This window comes from Aegilops tauschii, chromosome 5 (assembly GCF_002575655.3).
Source record: "Aegilops tauschii subsp. strangulata cultivar AL8/78 chromosome 5, Aet v6.0, whole genome shotgun sequence".
NCBI lineage: Eukaryota > Viridiplantae > Streptophyta > Magnoliopsida > Poales > Poaceae > Aegilops > Aegilops tauschii.
In genome coordinates, this window is record NC_053039.3 from 301,944,346 (window position 1) to 301,960,879 (window position 16,534).

Consider the following 16,534-nt stretch of genomic DNA (forward strand, 5'->3'; position numbering starts at 1 on the left):
ATGGGAAGTCCTATTTTGGCCACCGGAAAATGTTCGGGATTTTTCGGTATTGTACCGGGAAGGTTCTAGAAGGTTCCGAAGTGGGGCCCACCTGCATGGGAGGACCCACATGAACGTGGGTAGTGGGGGCAAGGCCCCACACCCCTGGTCAAGGCGCACCAAGATCCCACCTTAGAAGGAATAAGATCATATCCCGAAGGGATAAGATCAAGATCCCAAAAAAGGGGGATAACAATCGGTGGGGAAGGGAAATGATGGGATTTCTTTCCCCCACCTTTGCCAATGCCCCAATGGACTTGGAGGGCAAGAAACCAGCCCCCTCCACCCCTATATATAGTGGGGAGGCGCATGGGAGCAGCACCCCAAGCCCTGGCGCCTCCCTCCCTCCCGTGACACCTCTTCCTCCCCGCTTGCGCTTGGCGAAGCCCTGCCGGGATCCCGCTACTTCCACCACCACGCCGTCGTGCTGCTGTATCTCCATCAACTTCTCCTCCCCCCTTGCTGGATCAAGAAGGAGGAGACGTCCCCGCTCCGTACGTGTGTTGAACGCGGAGGTGCCTTCCGTTCGGCGCTAGGATCATCGGTGATTTGGATCACGACGAGTACAACTCCATCAACCCCGTTCTCTTGAACGCTTCCGCGCGCGATCTACAAGGGTATGTAGATGCACTCCCCTCTCTCTCGTTTCTAGATGACTCCATAGATTGATCTTGGTGATACGTAGAAAATTTTAAATTTCTACAACGATCTCCAACAGTGGCATCATGAGCCAGGTTTATGCGTAGATTCTATGCACGAGTAGAACACAAAGTAGTTGTGGGCGACGATTTGTCCAATTTGCTTACCGTTACTAGTCTTATCTTGATTCGGCGTCATTGTGGGATGAAGTGGCCCGGACCGACCTTACACGTACTCTTACGTGAGACGGGTTCCACCGACTGACATGCACTTGATGCAGAAGGTGGCTAGCGGGTGTCTGTCTCTCCCACTTTAGTCGGATCGGATTCGATGAAAAGGGTCCTTATGAAGGGTAAATAGCAATTGGCATATCACCGTTGTGGCTTTTGCGTAGGTAAGAAACGTTCTTGCTAGAAACCCATAGCAGCCACGTAAAACATGCAACAACAATTAGAGGACGTCTAACTTGTTTTTGCAGGGTATGCTAAGTGATGTGATATGGCCAAAAGGATGTGATGAATGATATATGTGATGTATGAGATTGATCATGTTCTTGTAATAGGAATCACGACTTGCATGTCGATGAGTATAACAACCGGCAGGAGCCATAGGAGTTGTCTTAATTTATTGTGTGACCTGCGTGTCAATGAAAACGCCATGTAATTACTTTACTTTATTGCTAACCGTTAGCCATAGTAGTAGAAGTAATAGTTGGCGAGACAACTTCATGAAGACACGATGATGGAGATCATGGTGTCATGCCGGTGACGAAGGTGATCATGCCATGCCTCGAAGATGGAGATCAAAAGGCGCAAGATGATATTGGCCATATCATGTCACTTTATGATTTGCATGTGATGTCTGTCATGTTTACATCTTATTTGCTTAGAACGACGGTAGCATAAATAAGATGATCCCTCACTAAAATTTCAAGAAATGTGTTCCCCCTAACTGTGCACCGTTGCGAAGGTTCGTTGTTTCGAAGCACCACGTGATGATCGGGTGTGATAGATTCTAACGTTCGCATACAACGGGTGTTGACGAGCCTAGCATGTACAGACATGGCCTCGGAACACATGCGAAACACTTAGGTTGACTTGACGAGCCTAGCATGTACAGACATGGGCTCGGAACACAAGAGATCGAAAGGTCGAACATGAGTCGTATAGTAGATGCGATCAACATGGAGATGTTCACCGTTGATGACTAGTCCGTCTCACGTGATGATCGGACATGGCCTAGTCGATTCGGATCATGTATCACTTAGATGACTAGAGGGATGTCTATCTAAGTGGGAGTTCTTTAAATAATTTGATTAATTGAACTCATTGTCATGAATATAGTCTAAATTGTCTTTGCAAATTAAGTTGCAGATCAATAGCTCGTGCTTAAGCTCCCTGTTTTAATACGTTCCTAGAGAAAGACTAAGTTGAAAGTTATTGTGAGCAATTGTGCGGACTAGGGCCGTAGTCTGAGGATTGTCCTCACTACTACACAGAAGGCTTCTGTCCTTGATGCACCGCTCGGTGTGCCAACCCCTCTAGCGTCGTCTGTGGATGTTGTGAACATCTGGCAGACACATTCTGATGACTACTTGATAGTTTAGTGCGCCATCCTTTACGGCTTAGAGTCGGGGCTCCAAAAGCGTTTTGAACACCATGGAACATATGAGATATTCCAAGAGCTGAAATTGGTATTTCAGGCTCATGCCCATGTTGAGAGGTTTGAGACCTCTGACAAGATCTTTGCCTACAAGATGGAGGAGAATAGCTCAGCCAGTGAGCATGTGCTCAGAATGTCTGGGTACTTCAATCGCTTGAATCAAGTGGGAGTTAATCTTCCAGATAAGAGATTGATTGACAAAGTTCTCCAGTCGCTATCACCAAGCTACTAGAACTTCGTGATGAACTATAACATGCAGGGGATGGAGATGATCCCGGAGCAGTTCGCGGTAGGCCGTAGAAGTAGAAATGAAGAAGGAGCATCAAGTGTTGATGGTTAACAAGACCACTAGTTTCAAAGAAGGGAAAGGGCAAGTAGGGAAACTTCATGAATGGCAAGCCAGTTGCCGCTCCAATGAAGAAACCCAAGAACCCAAACCCGAGACGAAGTGCTTCTATTAGGGGAACTGTCACTGGTAGCGGAACTGCCTCAAATACTTGGTAGATAAGAAGGCTGGCAACTTCAACAAAAGTATATTTGATATATGTGTTATTGATGTGTACCTTACTAGTACTCCTAGTAGCACATGGGTATTAGATACCGGTTCAGTTGCTAAGATTGGTAACTCGAAACAAAAGCTATGGAATAAACGGAGACTAGCTAGGGGCAAGGTGACGATGCGTGTTGGAAGTGTTTCCAAGGTTGATGTGATCACCATCGCACGCTCCATCTACCTTCGAGATTAGTGTTGAACCTAGATAAATGTTGTTTGCATTGGTGTCTGCGTTGAGCATGAACATGATTAGATCATGTTTATTGCAATGCGGTTATCCATTTAAGTCAGAGAATAATGGTTATTCTGTTTACATGAATAACACCTTCTATGGTCATGCACCCCATGTGAATGGTTTATTGAATCTCGATCGTGGTGATACACATGTTCATAACATTGATGCCAAAAGATGTAGAGTTGATAATGATAGTACCACTTTTGTGGCACTGCCGCTTAAGGTCATATTGGTGTAAAGCGCATGAAGAACCTCCATGCCGATGGAGTTTTGGAGTCACTTGATTTTGAATCACTTGACACATGCAAGCCATGCCTCATTGGCAAGATGACTAAAACCCCGTTTTCTGGAACAATGGAACGGGCAAGTGACTTGTTGGAAATCATACATGCTGATGTGTGCGATCCAATGAGTGTTGACGCGTGCGGTGGATATCGTTATTTTCTCACCTTCACCAATGAATTGAGTAGATATGGGTATATTTACTTAATGAAGCATAAGTCTGAAACGTTTGAAAAGTTCAAGCAATTTCAGAGTGAAGTTGAGAATCATCATAACAAGAAGATCAAGTTCCTGCGATCTGATCAAGGGAAAAGTATCTGAGTTGTGAGTTTGGCAATCACTAAAGACAAGGTGGAATCGTTTCACAGTTGACGCCACCTGGAACACCATAGTGTAATGGTGTGTCCGAGCGTCGTAGTCGCACCCTATTGGTTATGGTGCGATCTATGATATCTCGTACCGATCTACCGCTATCGTTTTGGGGTTATGCATTAGAGACAGCTACATTCACATTAAATAGGGCACCATCTAAGTCCGTGGAGACGACACCGTATGAACTATGGTTTGGCAAGAACCCTAAGTTGTTGTTTCTTAAGGTTTGGGGCTACGATGCTTATGTCGATAGGCTTCGGCCAGAAAAGCTCGAACCCAAAGCGGAAAATTGTGTCTTCATAGAATACCCAAACAAGACGATTGGGTATACCTTCTATCTCAGATCTGAGGGCAAATTGTTTGTCGCTATGAACAGGTCCTTTGTCAAGAAAGAGTTTCTCTCGAAAGAATTGAGTGGGAGGAAGATAGAACTTGATGAGGTTGTTGAACCTTCACTTCAATCAGAGAGTAGCGCAGCACAGAAAGATGTTTCTGTGGCACTTGCCTCAGTTGAAGAGAAAGCTAATGATGATGATCATGGAGCTTCAGATCAAGTTACTATCAAACCTCGTAGGTCGACAAGGGTGTATACAACTTCTGAGTGGTCACCCTGTCTTAAAGGTCATGTTGTTGGACAATGATGAACCTATGAGCTATGGAGAAGCGATGGTGGGCCCAAATTCCAACAAATGGCTAGGAGCCATGAAATCCGAGATAGGATCCATGTATGAGAACAAAGTATGGACTTTGGTGGACTTGCCCAATGATCGGCAAGCCATTAAGAATAAATGGATCTTTAAGAAGAAGACAGACGCTGATGGTAATGTCACCATTTATGAAGCTTGACTTGTCTCAAAGAAGTTTCCGACAAGTTCAAGGAGTTGACTATGATGAGACTCTCTCAATCATAGCGATGCTAAAGTCTGTTAGAATTATGTTAGCAGTTGCTGAATTTTCATTTACGAAATCTGGCAGATGGATGTCAAAACAAAAGTTTCCTTGACGGTTTCCGTGAGGAAAGGCTGTATGTGATACAACCAGAAAGTTTTTGTCGATCCTAAGGATGCTAAAAGGTATGCAAGCTCCAGCTATCCCTCTATCGACTGGAGCAAGCATCTCGGAGTTGGAACATACGCTTTGATGAGGTGATCAAAGTTTTTGGGTTTATACAAAGTTTGCAAGAAACTTGTATTTACAAGAAAGTGAGTGGGAGCACTACAGCATTTCTGATAAGTATATGTGGATGACATATTGTTGATCGGAAATGATGTAGAATTTCTGAAAAACAAAAAGGGTTGTTTGAATGGAGTTTTTCAAAGGAAGACCTTGGTAAAACTGCTTACATATTGGGTATCAAGATCTATAGAGATAGATCAAGACGCCTGATAAGACTTTCACAGAACACATACCTTGACATGATCTTGAAGGAGTTCAAGATGGATCAGTCAAAGAAGGAGTTCTTGCCTGAGTTGTAAGGTGTGAAGTTAAGACTTAAAGCTCGACCACGGCAGAAGAAAGAGAAAGGACGAAGGTCGTCCCCTATGCCTTAGCCATAGGCTTTATACGATATGCCATGTTGTGTACCGCGATGTGCCTTGCCACGTGTCTGGCAAGGGGGTATAAGAATGATCCAGGAGTGGATCATTGGACAGCGGTCAAAATTGTCCTTGGGAATAAGGAAATGTTTTCTCGATTGTGGAGGTGATGAAGAATTCGGCGTAAAGGGTTACGTCGATGCAAGCTTTAACACCAAGCCGGATGACTCTGAGTAGCAAACCGGATAGGTATAATGGAGCAACCATTTGGAATAGCTCCAAGTGGAGCATAGTAGCAACATCTACAATATGAAATAGAGATTTGCGAAGTACACACGGATCTGAATGTTGCAGACCCGTTGACTAAAACCTCTCTCACAAGCAGAACATGATCAAACCCTAGAACTCATTGAGTCTTAATCACATGATGATGTGAACTAGATTATTGACTCTAGTAAACTCTTTGGGTGTAGTCACATGGCGATGTGGACTATGAGTGTTAATCACATGGCGATGTGAACTAGATTATTGACTCTAGTGCAAGTGGGAGACTGTTGGAAATATGCCCTAGAGGCAATAATAAAATGGTTATTATTATATTTCCTTGTTCATGATAATTGTCTGTTGTTCATGCTATAATTGTGTTATCCGGAAACCGTAATACATGTGTGAATACATAGACCACAACATGTCCCTAGTGAGCCTCTAGTTGACTAGCTCGTTGATCAATAGATGGTTACGGTTTCCTGACTATGGACATTGGATGTCATTGATAACGGGATCACATCATTAGGAGAATGATGTGATGGACAAGACCCAATCCTAAGCATAGCACAAGATCGTGTAGTTCGTCTGCTAGAGCTTTTCCAAATGTCAAGTATCATTTCCTTAGACCATGAGATTGTGCAACTCCCGGATACCATAGGAGTGCTTTGGGTGTGCCAAACGTCACAACGTAACTGGGTGGCTATAAAGGTGCACTACGGGTATCTCCGAAAGTGTCTGTTGGGTTGGCACGAATCGAGACTGGGATTTGTCACTCCGTATGACGGAGAGGTATCTCTGGGCCCACTCGGTAATGCATCATCATAATGAGCTCAATGTGACCAAGTGTTAGGTCACGGGATCATGCATTACGGTACGAGTAAAGTGACTTGCCGGTAACGAGATTAAACAAGGTATTGGGATACCGACGATCGAATCTCGGGCAAGTAACGTACCCATTGACAAAGGGAATTGTATACGGGATTGATTGAATCCTCGACATCGTGGTTCATCCGATGAGATCATCGTGGAACATGTGGAAGCCAACATGGGTATCCAGATCCCGCTGTTGGTTATTGACCGGAGAGTCGTCTCGGTCATGTCTGCATGTCTCCCGAACCCGTAGGGTCTACACACTTAAGGTTCGGTGACGCTAGAGTTGTAGAGATATTAGTATGCGGTTAACCGAAAGTTGTTCGGAGTCCCGGATGAGATCCCGGACGTCACGAGGAGTTCCGGAATGGTCCGGAGGTAAAGATTTATATATGGGAAGTCCTATTTTGGCCACCGGAAAATGTTCGGGATTTTTCGGTATTGTACCGGGAAGGTTCTAGAAGGTTCCGAAGTGGGGCCCACCTGCATGGGGGGACCCATATGAACATGGGTAGTGGGGGCAAGGCCCCACACCCCTGGTCAAGGCGCACCAAGATCCCACCTTAGAAGGAATAAGATCATATCCCGAAGGGATAAGATCAAGATCCCAAAAAAAGGGGGATAACAATCGGTGGGGAAGGGAAATGATGGGATTTCTTTCCCCCACCTTTGCCAACGCCCCAATGGACTTGGAGGGCAAGAAACCAGCCCCCTCCACCCCTATATATAGTGGGGAGGCGCATGGGAGCAGCACCCCAAGCCCTGGCGCCTCCCTCCCTCCCGTGACACCTCTTCCTCCCCGCTTGCGCTTGGCGAAGCCCTGCCGGGATCCCGCTACTTCCACCACCACGCCGTCATGCTGCTGGATCTCCATCAACTTATCCTCCCCCCTTGCTGGATCAAGAAGGAGGAGACGTCCCCGCTCCGTACGTGTGTTGAACGCGGAGGTGCCGTCCGTTCGGCGCTAGGATCATCGGTGATTTGGATCACAACGAGTACAACTCCATCAACCCCGTTCTCTTGAACGCTTCCGCGCGCGATCTACAAGGGTATGTAGATGCACTCCCCTCTCTCTCGTTGCTAGATGACTCCATAGATTGATCTTGGTGATACGTAGAAAATTTTAAATTTCTGCAACGATCTCCAACACCAACCACATGAAGAATTTGCATCGAGGCTTGGCCTTGGACTTCCAAATCATGGCGGCACAGGCGAACGGGTGGTTGGAGGCAAAGAACACGGCGTAGGCGCTCCTGACGGGGAATGTCATGTCTCCCTCGTGTATCCTGGAAGTTATTTGAGAGATTGATCTCAGAGACCATATCCCACAGCTTGACATATTGTGCAATCGCCAGCTGTGAAGACCACCCCAGATGTCACGAACCCAATTACTAGAAGCAGATACGCTCTTTACCGCATCGTTTTCTCTCTAGTGGTCGTCATCTCAATAATAGGTTCATTGGATTTGGATGCTTCACTACGTTGGTGTGGTTACTATGACATGTTTCACCGAATTTCTAATGTGGTGAACAGACATTGCACATGGTGCAAAATGACCTGAATAGAAGAAAACAAAGTTCGCTCACAGCATAAAACACAAGCTATCTCAAAGAGATCGATCATCAAAAACGCAAACTTTATATTAATTTTGTAGGAACAACACTATTTTAGAACATGTTAGACTGAAATAGTAAAGAATCCGTGCATTCCTATCCTTCCAAAATCTTCAATGCACCAGAATAGCCATCGTGTCAAAGTGCTTCCTCGATGCTTTAGGTTTCGTGCTTCATGTCGCGATCCACCGGTCCTCTGTGCTAGCAAAGCCATCATTGGGCAGGGGGAAGTCAGCAACCGCCCATTTGCACACCTTCGTCCAAACCTAAATGGAGAAATGGCAGTGGACAAACAGGTGCGTGTGCAACTCTCATGTTGCAAAATACAAAGCTGACAAGTGGCAATGCATGTCCATCCTTGACGCTCCAGGTTGTCTACAGTCGGGCGTCGTTTGTGTACTGCCAACTACATGAAGAATTTGTGTCGAGGCGGGGCCTTAGAGTTCCAAATCGTGTCGGCACAAGCGCAGCGGTGGTTGGAGGCAAAGAACACATTGTAGGTGCTCCTGACGGAGAATGTCTTGTCTCCCTTGTGTACCATACTGTTGTGCCCCGAAAGTTATTTGAGAAATTGATCTCGGAGACCATATCCCACAGCTTGAGAAATTCTGCAATCGCCAGCTGCAAAAGACTACCCGGATGTCAAGAACCCAACTACTAGAAGCAGATACGCTCTTTGCCGCATTGTATTCTCTCTAGTGGTCATCATGTAAATAATAGATTCTTTGGATTCGCATGCTTCACTACGCCGGTGTGGTTCCTATCACATGTTTCACTGAATTTCCAATGCGGTGAATAGACATAGCACATGGTGCAAAATGACATGAATAAAAGAAAAATAAGTTCGCGCACAGCATAAAATGCAAGCTATCTCAAAGAGATCGACCATCAAAAATGCAAAACTTTATATTAATTTTATAGCAAGAACACTATTGTAGCACAAGTTGACCATTTGACGTGAAAGCCCCGATCTCGATTTTATATTCTTCACCATTGTTGCTGAATGATGGACATGAAAAAGGGCACTTCAACCCTCCCCCCAGGAAGAGCTTATGGAATGTCACACTTGTTGTTCATAGATGATTGTTGTTCTTTAGGGCGAACACAACCTAGCTAGGTAGATGAGGTTGGAAACATAATTGGTACATATGAGAGTGCAACCGGCCTACTTATTACTCCGCCCAAGTGTAGCATCATGTTTGTGAATGTCTATTTGGAGCACAACCAGGAGAGTGTACATGTTGCCTTGCAGGTCCAGATGGCAAATTTTGAGGAGAAATACATATTAGGCCTGCCAACTCTGGAACAATGAGTGTCGAGAGGGAAATTCCAAAATCTCTAGGTTCGGCAAACCAAACGCGTCATTGCTTCGGGTGACACTCTTTCGCTTGCATGAAAATAAAAATGATGATTAAAGCAGTTGCACAAGCCATTCCAACCTATATTATGGGGGTCTTCAAACTTCCCATGTCAGTGTGTTGTAATCTCAATAGAACGCTTCAGAATTTTTGGTAGGGTGCATCGAAACGGAAGAGGATAACTCACTGGAAGTTGTGGTCTAGCATCATGGCGCACAAGATGAAAGGCGGTTGGGGTTCAGAGATCTCATAGTGTTTTTCAAGAAAACGTTGGTTGCTCGGCAGGCATGAATACTTTTAACCAAGCCTAATAGCCTTTGTGTGCAGGTGTTGAAAACATGATAGGACACCTTGAGGCACTGTTTACAGGCAATGCTTCAGCAACTTGGCACAACATTCAACATGACTCGAGCTACTAAAAAGGGCCTTGTTTGGCATGTTGGAAACAGCGAAAATATTCATATCTGGAGGGATAGATGGCTGCCACATGAGTCTTCTGGCAAGCCCATCACGCTGCAGGGCACTTGCAGACTTCGTCGTTGTCGGAACTCTTGATGGCCAAGAGGCATGGCGGATGGATATCCTCCACACGCACTTTCTCCCGGCAAACGTTGATCTTATTAATAGCATCTGGACATCACCTAGAGCCCCCAATGACGTCCTCGAATGGGCTCTGGAGAAGAACGACATCTTAATTGTATGTTCAGTAATCGCTTCGCCATGGACGATCACGAGCGTCCATCGGCATGCACCACGAGCACGGCAACGAATGGTCGTTGCGACATCTGGAAGACCATATGGGGGTGCCTTGCTCCCCCAAAGGTACGCATCTTCCCATGGTGGCTTGTGGTTGTCTCTCTAGCGACCTGGTAAAATAATTTTTCTCATCACTTGAAGGCCACTGACGTTTGTTCATTGTTTGGTTTGGAATGCTCGAGGATGGCTTCCGTGCAATGTGTAGGTGCACCCGTGCGGTGGAGATGGACTAGGTGCTCCCAATGATTAGCTCGTTTCGCAATAGTTGGCCTATGTGGTTGTTTGATGTGTTAGAGCCACTCTTAGATACCTCCCGTGTGGTGCTCTTGATGACGTTGTAGAGATCATGGCACGTTCGCAATGAAATTACGCATGATAAGGATCCACCCCCAACTGAAACCTCCCGCCGTTTTTCCATAGATATGTTACTTCTCTTTTGTGTATCCAGCAACATCAAAAGGACGATTTCTCGAAAGAAAAAATGGTGATTCAAGGTCCTGCTTGCCATGCTGCTGCTCCCATCTCTTCTAGGCAGGGAAAAAGGCATGAGATGGTACGCCCGCGGGAGCACTGGGGAGGCGCAACCCGAGGGATGGCTTAAGCTAAATGTTGATGGAGCTTATTTGGATAGTGCAACATACGGGGCGCCCACATTGCTCAGAGATAGTATCGGCTCCAATGTGTTCGCGTCATTCCGGCACTTGTTCACATGCAATAATGCCCCTATGGGAATTGGAAATTGCCTTTGGTCTATGAATGCTTCGTGACCGGCCAAATTGAATAAGCTAAGGCTATTTTCTCTTGCAAGGGGGGGGGGGGCTATTCTTTGAGCTCTTCACTATTGCAGCCTTGAATTTTATGGAAGCAGAGTAACAATTATATCCTCAAGGGTATTAGACCTTCTTCAACGACCTTGAAAGAGTGGACACATGAATATTTGATGTTACATTCCTATATGATATCTTAGAAGTTTTGCTCTCTCTCTCTCTATGTGTGTGTGTGTGTGTGTGTGTTGCATATGTTGTAAACACACTTTAGTTGCCTTACACCGCAAACCCGAGGGGGGGGTCACCTTCCTCTTTGTAAGTGTAAATATTATTACTTTTAATATAGCACAATAGGAGTCTCTCCAGCTATTTATAGTGCTAAAAAGTGTTCAATGGTTATGTCTATCTTTTTTCAAAGCATGTGTCATGAACAGAGACACTAAATCTTAAAGGCACCAAGTGGAAAGCAATAATCGCGAAAAATCTTATAGATAACAAAAAGATAAGGAAAGTGGGTGATCTTTCACTTTAACTAGCGTGTTAATTGCATACCGACAAATTTGGATACGCAAGACCATACTTTCATAACGGTCAATCACATATAGGGTTAGGGCAAACTAGGGCTCATCTAGCTAAGGCGAGTAAGAATTAATGAGAGTGGAGACACGGGTTTTTCTTCGCAATAGATGGAGATGGTGGGTGACTGCATAGGTAAAGATGTGCCATATTTGGACACGCGGCAAGGATGGATAAGAGGTGGGTGCATGTCATCAGCTACATGGCGATAATTGAAGCTCAGATGGCGCCGACAGGCGGTGGTTCACCAAGCAAGGGTGTTGGGATAGGGACACGATCATCGGAGAGCTAGTCATGTGTGGTCGCTTGGCTTTCGGTGTTAATTGAGAAGTAGAAGAACATAATGGTGATATTCCCCTTTTTTTTTGGGGGGGGGGGGGGGGGGGGGGGGGGATACCATATTTCCTTTAATAGGTAGCATCTTCGGTTGCTCTTCCCTTAGAGGAAATCAAGATATCACAATGGATAATTTCCAACATTTATAAATGATGTGTTTTGTACTACTGGTGAATTTTTATAATAGATCCAGATCATTTTTGTAAAAGAAAAACAGTTATTACAACAGATAAACTGTAAGAATGATACTACCATTCCAAAACTTGGCGAAAAAAGAAACGCTCAAACATCACGGACGGGCCGGCTCAAACCGCTCTGCATGCCCCCAGATTTCGTGCATGCATGCATGGGTCGAGAGTCCAGACGTGCCTCGGCAGCCTAGCCTCGCACATCTCTCCGAACACACCGCGACGATTCTTCCTGCAGTTGTGCCCCCACGGCCTTTTCGGCCCCGCATGTCAGTGAGCGTGTAACCATACCCTTGTACGTGACAAAACATTATCCGGAAAGTGGAAACTGACGTCAGGGAAGCTGCCGTGGAACGCGCGGCGCTGTCCCTTCTGCAGCGAGTCTACGGTTGACTTCTGCCCTCGATCCTTAGGATCACGCGGCGCAGGAGCGTACTGCATAAATACAAGCCGGAGATAGCACTCCAGTCCAGTTCCAGTGCTAGCTCTACCGTTTCTCTTCGGCTCGAGCATCCATGGACGCGGTGCGAGGAAGCGGTGCGACGCCGGCGGACCAGACAGTCCAGACGACAGTCTCGGCGGCCGCCGCGCTGCTCAACGCGCTTGCCAGGGAGTTCGTGCCCATGGGCGCCGCCGCCGACGTGCTGAACCCACTCGCCAAGGAGTCTTTGCCCGTGGGCGCTGCCGCCGCGCTTAACCCGCTCGCCAGGGAGTTCGTGCCGTGGTGGCGCGTTGGGGGCCGATCAAGGAGGGGGCTCTCCGCAGACGCGCCGGAGTTCGTCGTGACGCAGGGGCTCTACTTGCAGGATCCCACGGTGGTCGACTACCCTGCGCGCGGCACCGGCGTCTACATCGGCAATGCCGTCCCAACGAGGACCTGGAGAAGATCAGTAAGCTAAAGCGACAAAGTGCTAGCTACATATCTGATATCTATATCCTACAGGCGTTTTCAATTTTACTTTTGTCCCTTCCTGCGGCACTTCTTCTTCTTTCGTCCTCGATTTCCATTCTTGCTTTCATTCTGGAGCTTTCTTGTTGGGGTTTTAAGCTTTCCTTTTTGAATCAAGTGATTTATTGGATCTTAGCTTCTTCTGATTGGAAAGATCATAGTTGATGCGTTCAAGACCTTGATGATAGTTTTCTTAATTTTCCATTATTAATTGTGCTCGAGTCTGACCTATAGCTTGTTTCTTCCATGTTCTAGCCCCTGTCATGTTTACCTTTTTTCTGGCAGATCCAAAGCAGATCAATTCTTTTTCTCTTTGAGACATATTGTGTATGTATTAGCCACTTCAAACATCTCTCTCTTTTGGATTTATGAAACGTTTCGGGTCATCTCAATTATGCGCATAGTTCAGCATTGGCTACAATTTTATTTTCTTAGCCATCCTATTTATATTGTTGTTCAAATTTGACGGTGTTATCATTACTTGTTTGGAAATTTGATGGACTACACGTTTTTACAGAGGGTTAGCAACTACTCGCAACAGGGAAGGTCCAGGTATTCTTACCGGGTTCAAAGGATCCACGACAAAGAATTTGTGAGAAGAACAATTTATGTTGCCGATATTGATCACTCTGTAAGAAATAATGTTTTTTCCGTGTGCAATAAAAGCGATATTTTTGTGTAACTTGCAAATCTGAAGTAATGTGTCACTTTTGGATGTGACATTTGTTTATTTCAGGTCACCGAAGAAATGTTGGCTGGGCTCTTTGGGATATGCGGAGTCGTATGTCTAATTCCCACCCTTCTAAACATGATAAAAATATGCAATGTAGATTACTTTTTTCGCGAGAATGTAGATTACTATATTTATAATGTAGTTTTTCTTTTTGAGAATACAAGATCATGTGGATTATGCTCTCCATCGCTCAGTTCACATGCTTGACTTCCTCAGCAAAAAGTTCGCATGCTTGACAGATTGTTGGCTAATATATTGCAGTTATTTGCATCTTTATGTATTATATATCTTAGAAAAAAAACAGTGAGCAAGCCTTAGTTCAGTTTAGCAATTTAATTGTTGTAGCATATTTCTCTATGTCAATATTGTTGTAAATCATATATGGAACTCATAGCCTGTAGCTAGCTAGCTATATCTAGGCTTATATTGTGGACGAATTTGTGTGAAGGTGCACGGGAAGGATGCTTTGATTTTGTAGTGTATGCATGTGCTAGCTGAAATAGATGGGTGAACTCAACATGGCTAATTATGATTCATAGAAGAATTTTACATTCGATGTTTGGATTGCTTTTGGGGGTATGAGAATGTACTCCTGCATGGGACGTAGCTATTTAGCATAATAGTTTTTCACGCTATCGACATTTCATCTAATTAGCATGTTTAACGCCATCATCTAATTGTTTTCATCAAACTAATGGACTTTTTCATTTGATCAATTGGTTGTGGTGAGGTAACGTGTTAAGCATATTTGGGTGATGTTCTTCCTATTTTCATGCAGTTATGTGATTAACATAAATAGTTGAATAATTTGTAGTTCCCTTCTCCACCACACATGAAAATATATGTAAGTGCTATGTACCATTACATAAACAATGTGACTAAAACATTGTTTACTCTTCTCAATAGGTTGTAGATTGTCGTCTTAGTGGAGACCCCACTTCTGGATTTCGCTTTGCATTCATAGAGTTTCAGCATCAGGGTTAGTCACCATATCACATGCTCAAATATTGATGTTCCTCAAAAATCACTACAGAATGCAGTTCGTAAATAAGACCTAAAGCCAACCTTTACACATTTTCAGAGAACGCAGCTATTGCGCTACATCTTGATGGGATCATTATAGGACTTCACCCTCTGAAAGTAGCACCTTCTAGGAATGCAATCGCGCCTATCAAGCATTCATTTCTTCCTCGGGTATCTACAACATAAACATCATTTACTGTTAAGTGATTCTTAGATGGCAATACCTCATGCAAAAAAAATTGTTCAATATTATTGCAGTCTGAAGATGAAAAGGAGAGGTCTTCAAGGACAGTATATTGCACTAATATTGAACATATGGTATGTATAGCCTAAGGATTCGTTTGCACATGTTGTGTATTAGTGTTAATATTTCACTTTTAAATTTTACATATAGGTCACTGCCGCCGAGCTAAAGGACTTCTTCGAGAGATATTTTGGCTTGGTTAGCAAACTCAACAAAAAACACCATATATAATTATGTTCATTTTTTAAAAAAATCAAAAGAAAAACAAGTATAATTCATTTGTATCCTTGTTTCAATGGATTATAGGTTTCTCATGTAAGGCTTTTGGGTCATAACAACCATGCCACTCAGATAGCTTTTATTGAGTTTGTGGAGGTGATAATCTCAATCCATCATATCTTCTATTGTGTTATATATTTTACTTTGCTATAATTATATGTGTATCCATCCTCGTACTTATCATGTGGACATCGCACTTGTATGTGTGTGACCCACTCTATTTTCGTGTACATATACCTTATGTTGATAAATCTACGAGCTACCTAATGTTCACACTCTTGTATTATTTTTCTAATGTTGATAATCACAAAAATATACTGAAAACAATTTGTGATCTCAAATCTCTAGCTATTATGTCATTCTTTACAAGATATCTAATAACTGTAATGTGTTTCTCAAGAGATTTTTTTTTCCATTTTATGTTGACCACCAGAATGTTTATTTTTCATGCCGGGATTTTACTCATGATATGAAGACTAAATGTCTAAAAACATACTTTTATCTATGTGCATTACAGGTTAGTGGCGCCATTATTGCTTTGAGCTCGAGTGGCATATACATGAGAGGCCTTGCTATCAGGTTTGATAACCCGCCCCTAATTCATAATTTTTTGCACATTGAAAAGACCAAATAATTTTTACTTGTATATTTAACAGGGTGGTCCCTTCAAAGACACCAATCAGGACAACCTTCAATGATAATCGGCACCTTGATCACTAGCGTTGATATCTAATTGATGCCTCTCTGTCAGTTGTGCCTTAGAGAATGAGGTGTTTTATCTAGAGGCCAACTCGTCCAGTACTAGTTTAGGCAATCAATGAAAGTGAATGCTAGTTCAATACTATGTTGTCGATATTATACAATAAAACACAAACCGGTATGGTTCCTATGACATGTTTCACTGAATTTCTAATGCGGTGAACCGACATAGCACATGGTGCAAAATGACCTAAATAGAAGAAAACGAAGTTCTCTCACAACATAAAACACAAGCTATCTCAAAGAGATCGACCATCAAAAACGCAAAACTTTATATTAATTTTGTAGCAAGAACACTATTGTCGCACATCTTTACCATTTGACATGAAAGCCGAATAAAAAGGGCACTTCAACCCTCCCCCCCCCCCCCACCTCCCCCACAAGGTGTGGGGAAGAGCTCATGGGATGTCACACTTGTTGTTCACACATGATTGTTGTTCTTTATGGCGGACACAACCTAGGTAAATGATGTTGGAAACATAATCAGTATATCTTAGAG

General features: G+C 44.0%; 1 protein-coding gene across 1 annotated transcript; it reads left to right on the forward strand.

Moving 5' to 3' along the window:
• Window positions 1-12,534: 12,534 nt before the first annotated feature.
• LOC109787254 (polyadenylate-binding protein-interacting protein 8-like) lies at window positions 12,535-16,170 on the forward strand. Its single transcript, XM_040389643.3, has 10 exons — window positions 12,535-12,938; window positions 13,515-13,628; window positions 13,734-13,778; window positions 14,637-14,709; window positions 14,812-14,924; window positions 15,012-15,071; window positions 15,148-15,195; window positions 15,304-15,372; window positions 15,794-15,855; window positions 15,933-16,170. Exons 1-10 carry the CDS (start codon window positions 12,564-12,566, stop codon window positions 15,994-15,996), a joined length of 1,023 nt encoding a protein of 340 aa, XP_040245577.1. The 5' UTR covers window positions 12,535-12,563; the 3' UTR covers window positions 15,997-16,170.
• The last annotated feature ends 364 nt before the right edge of the window (window positions 16,171-16,534 follow it).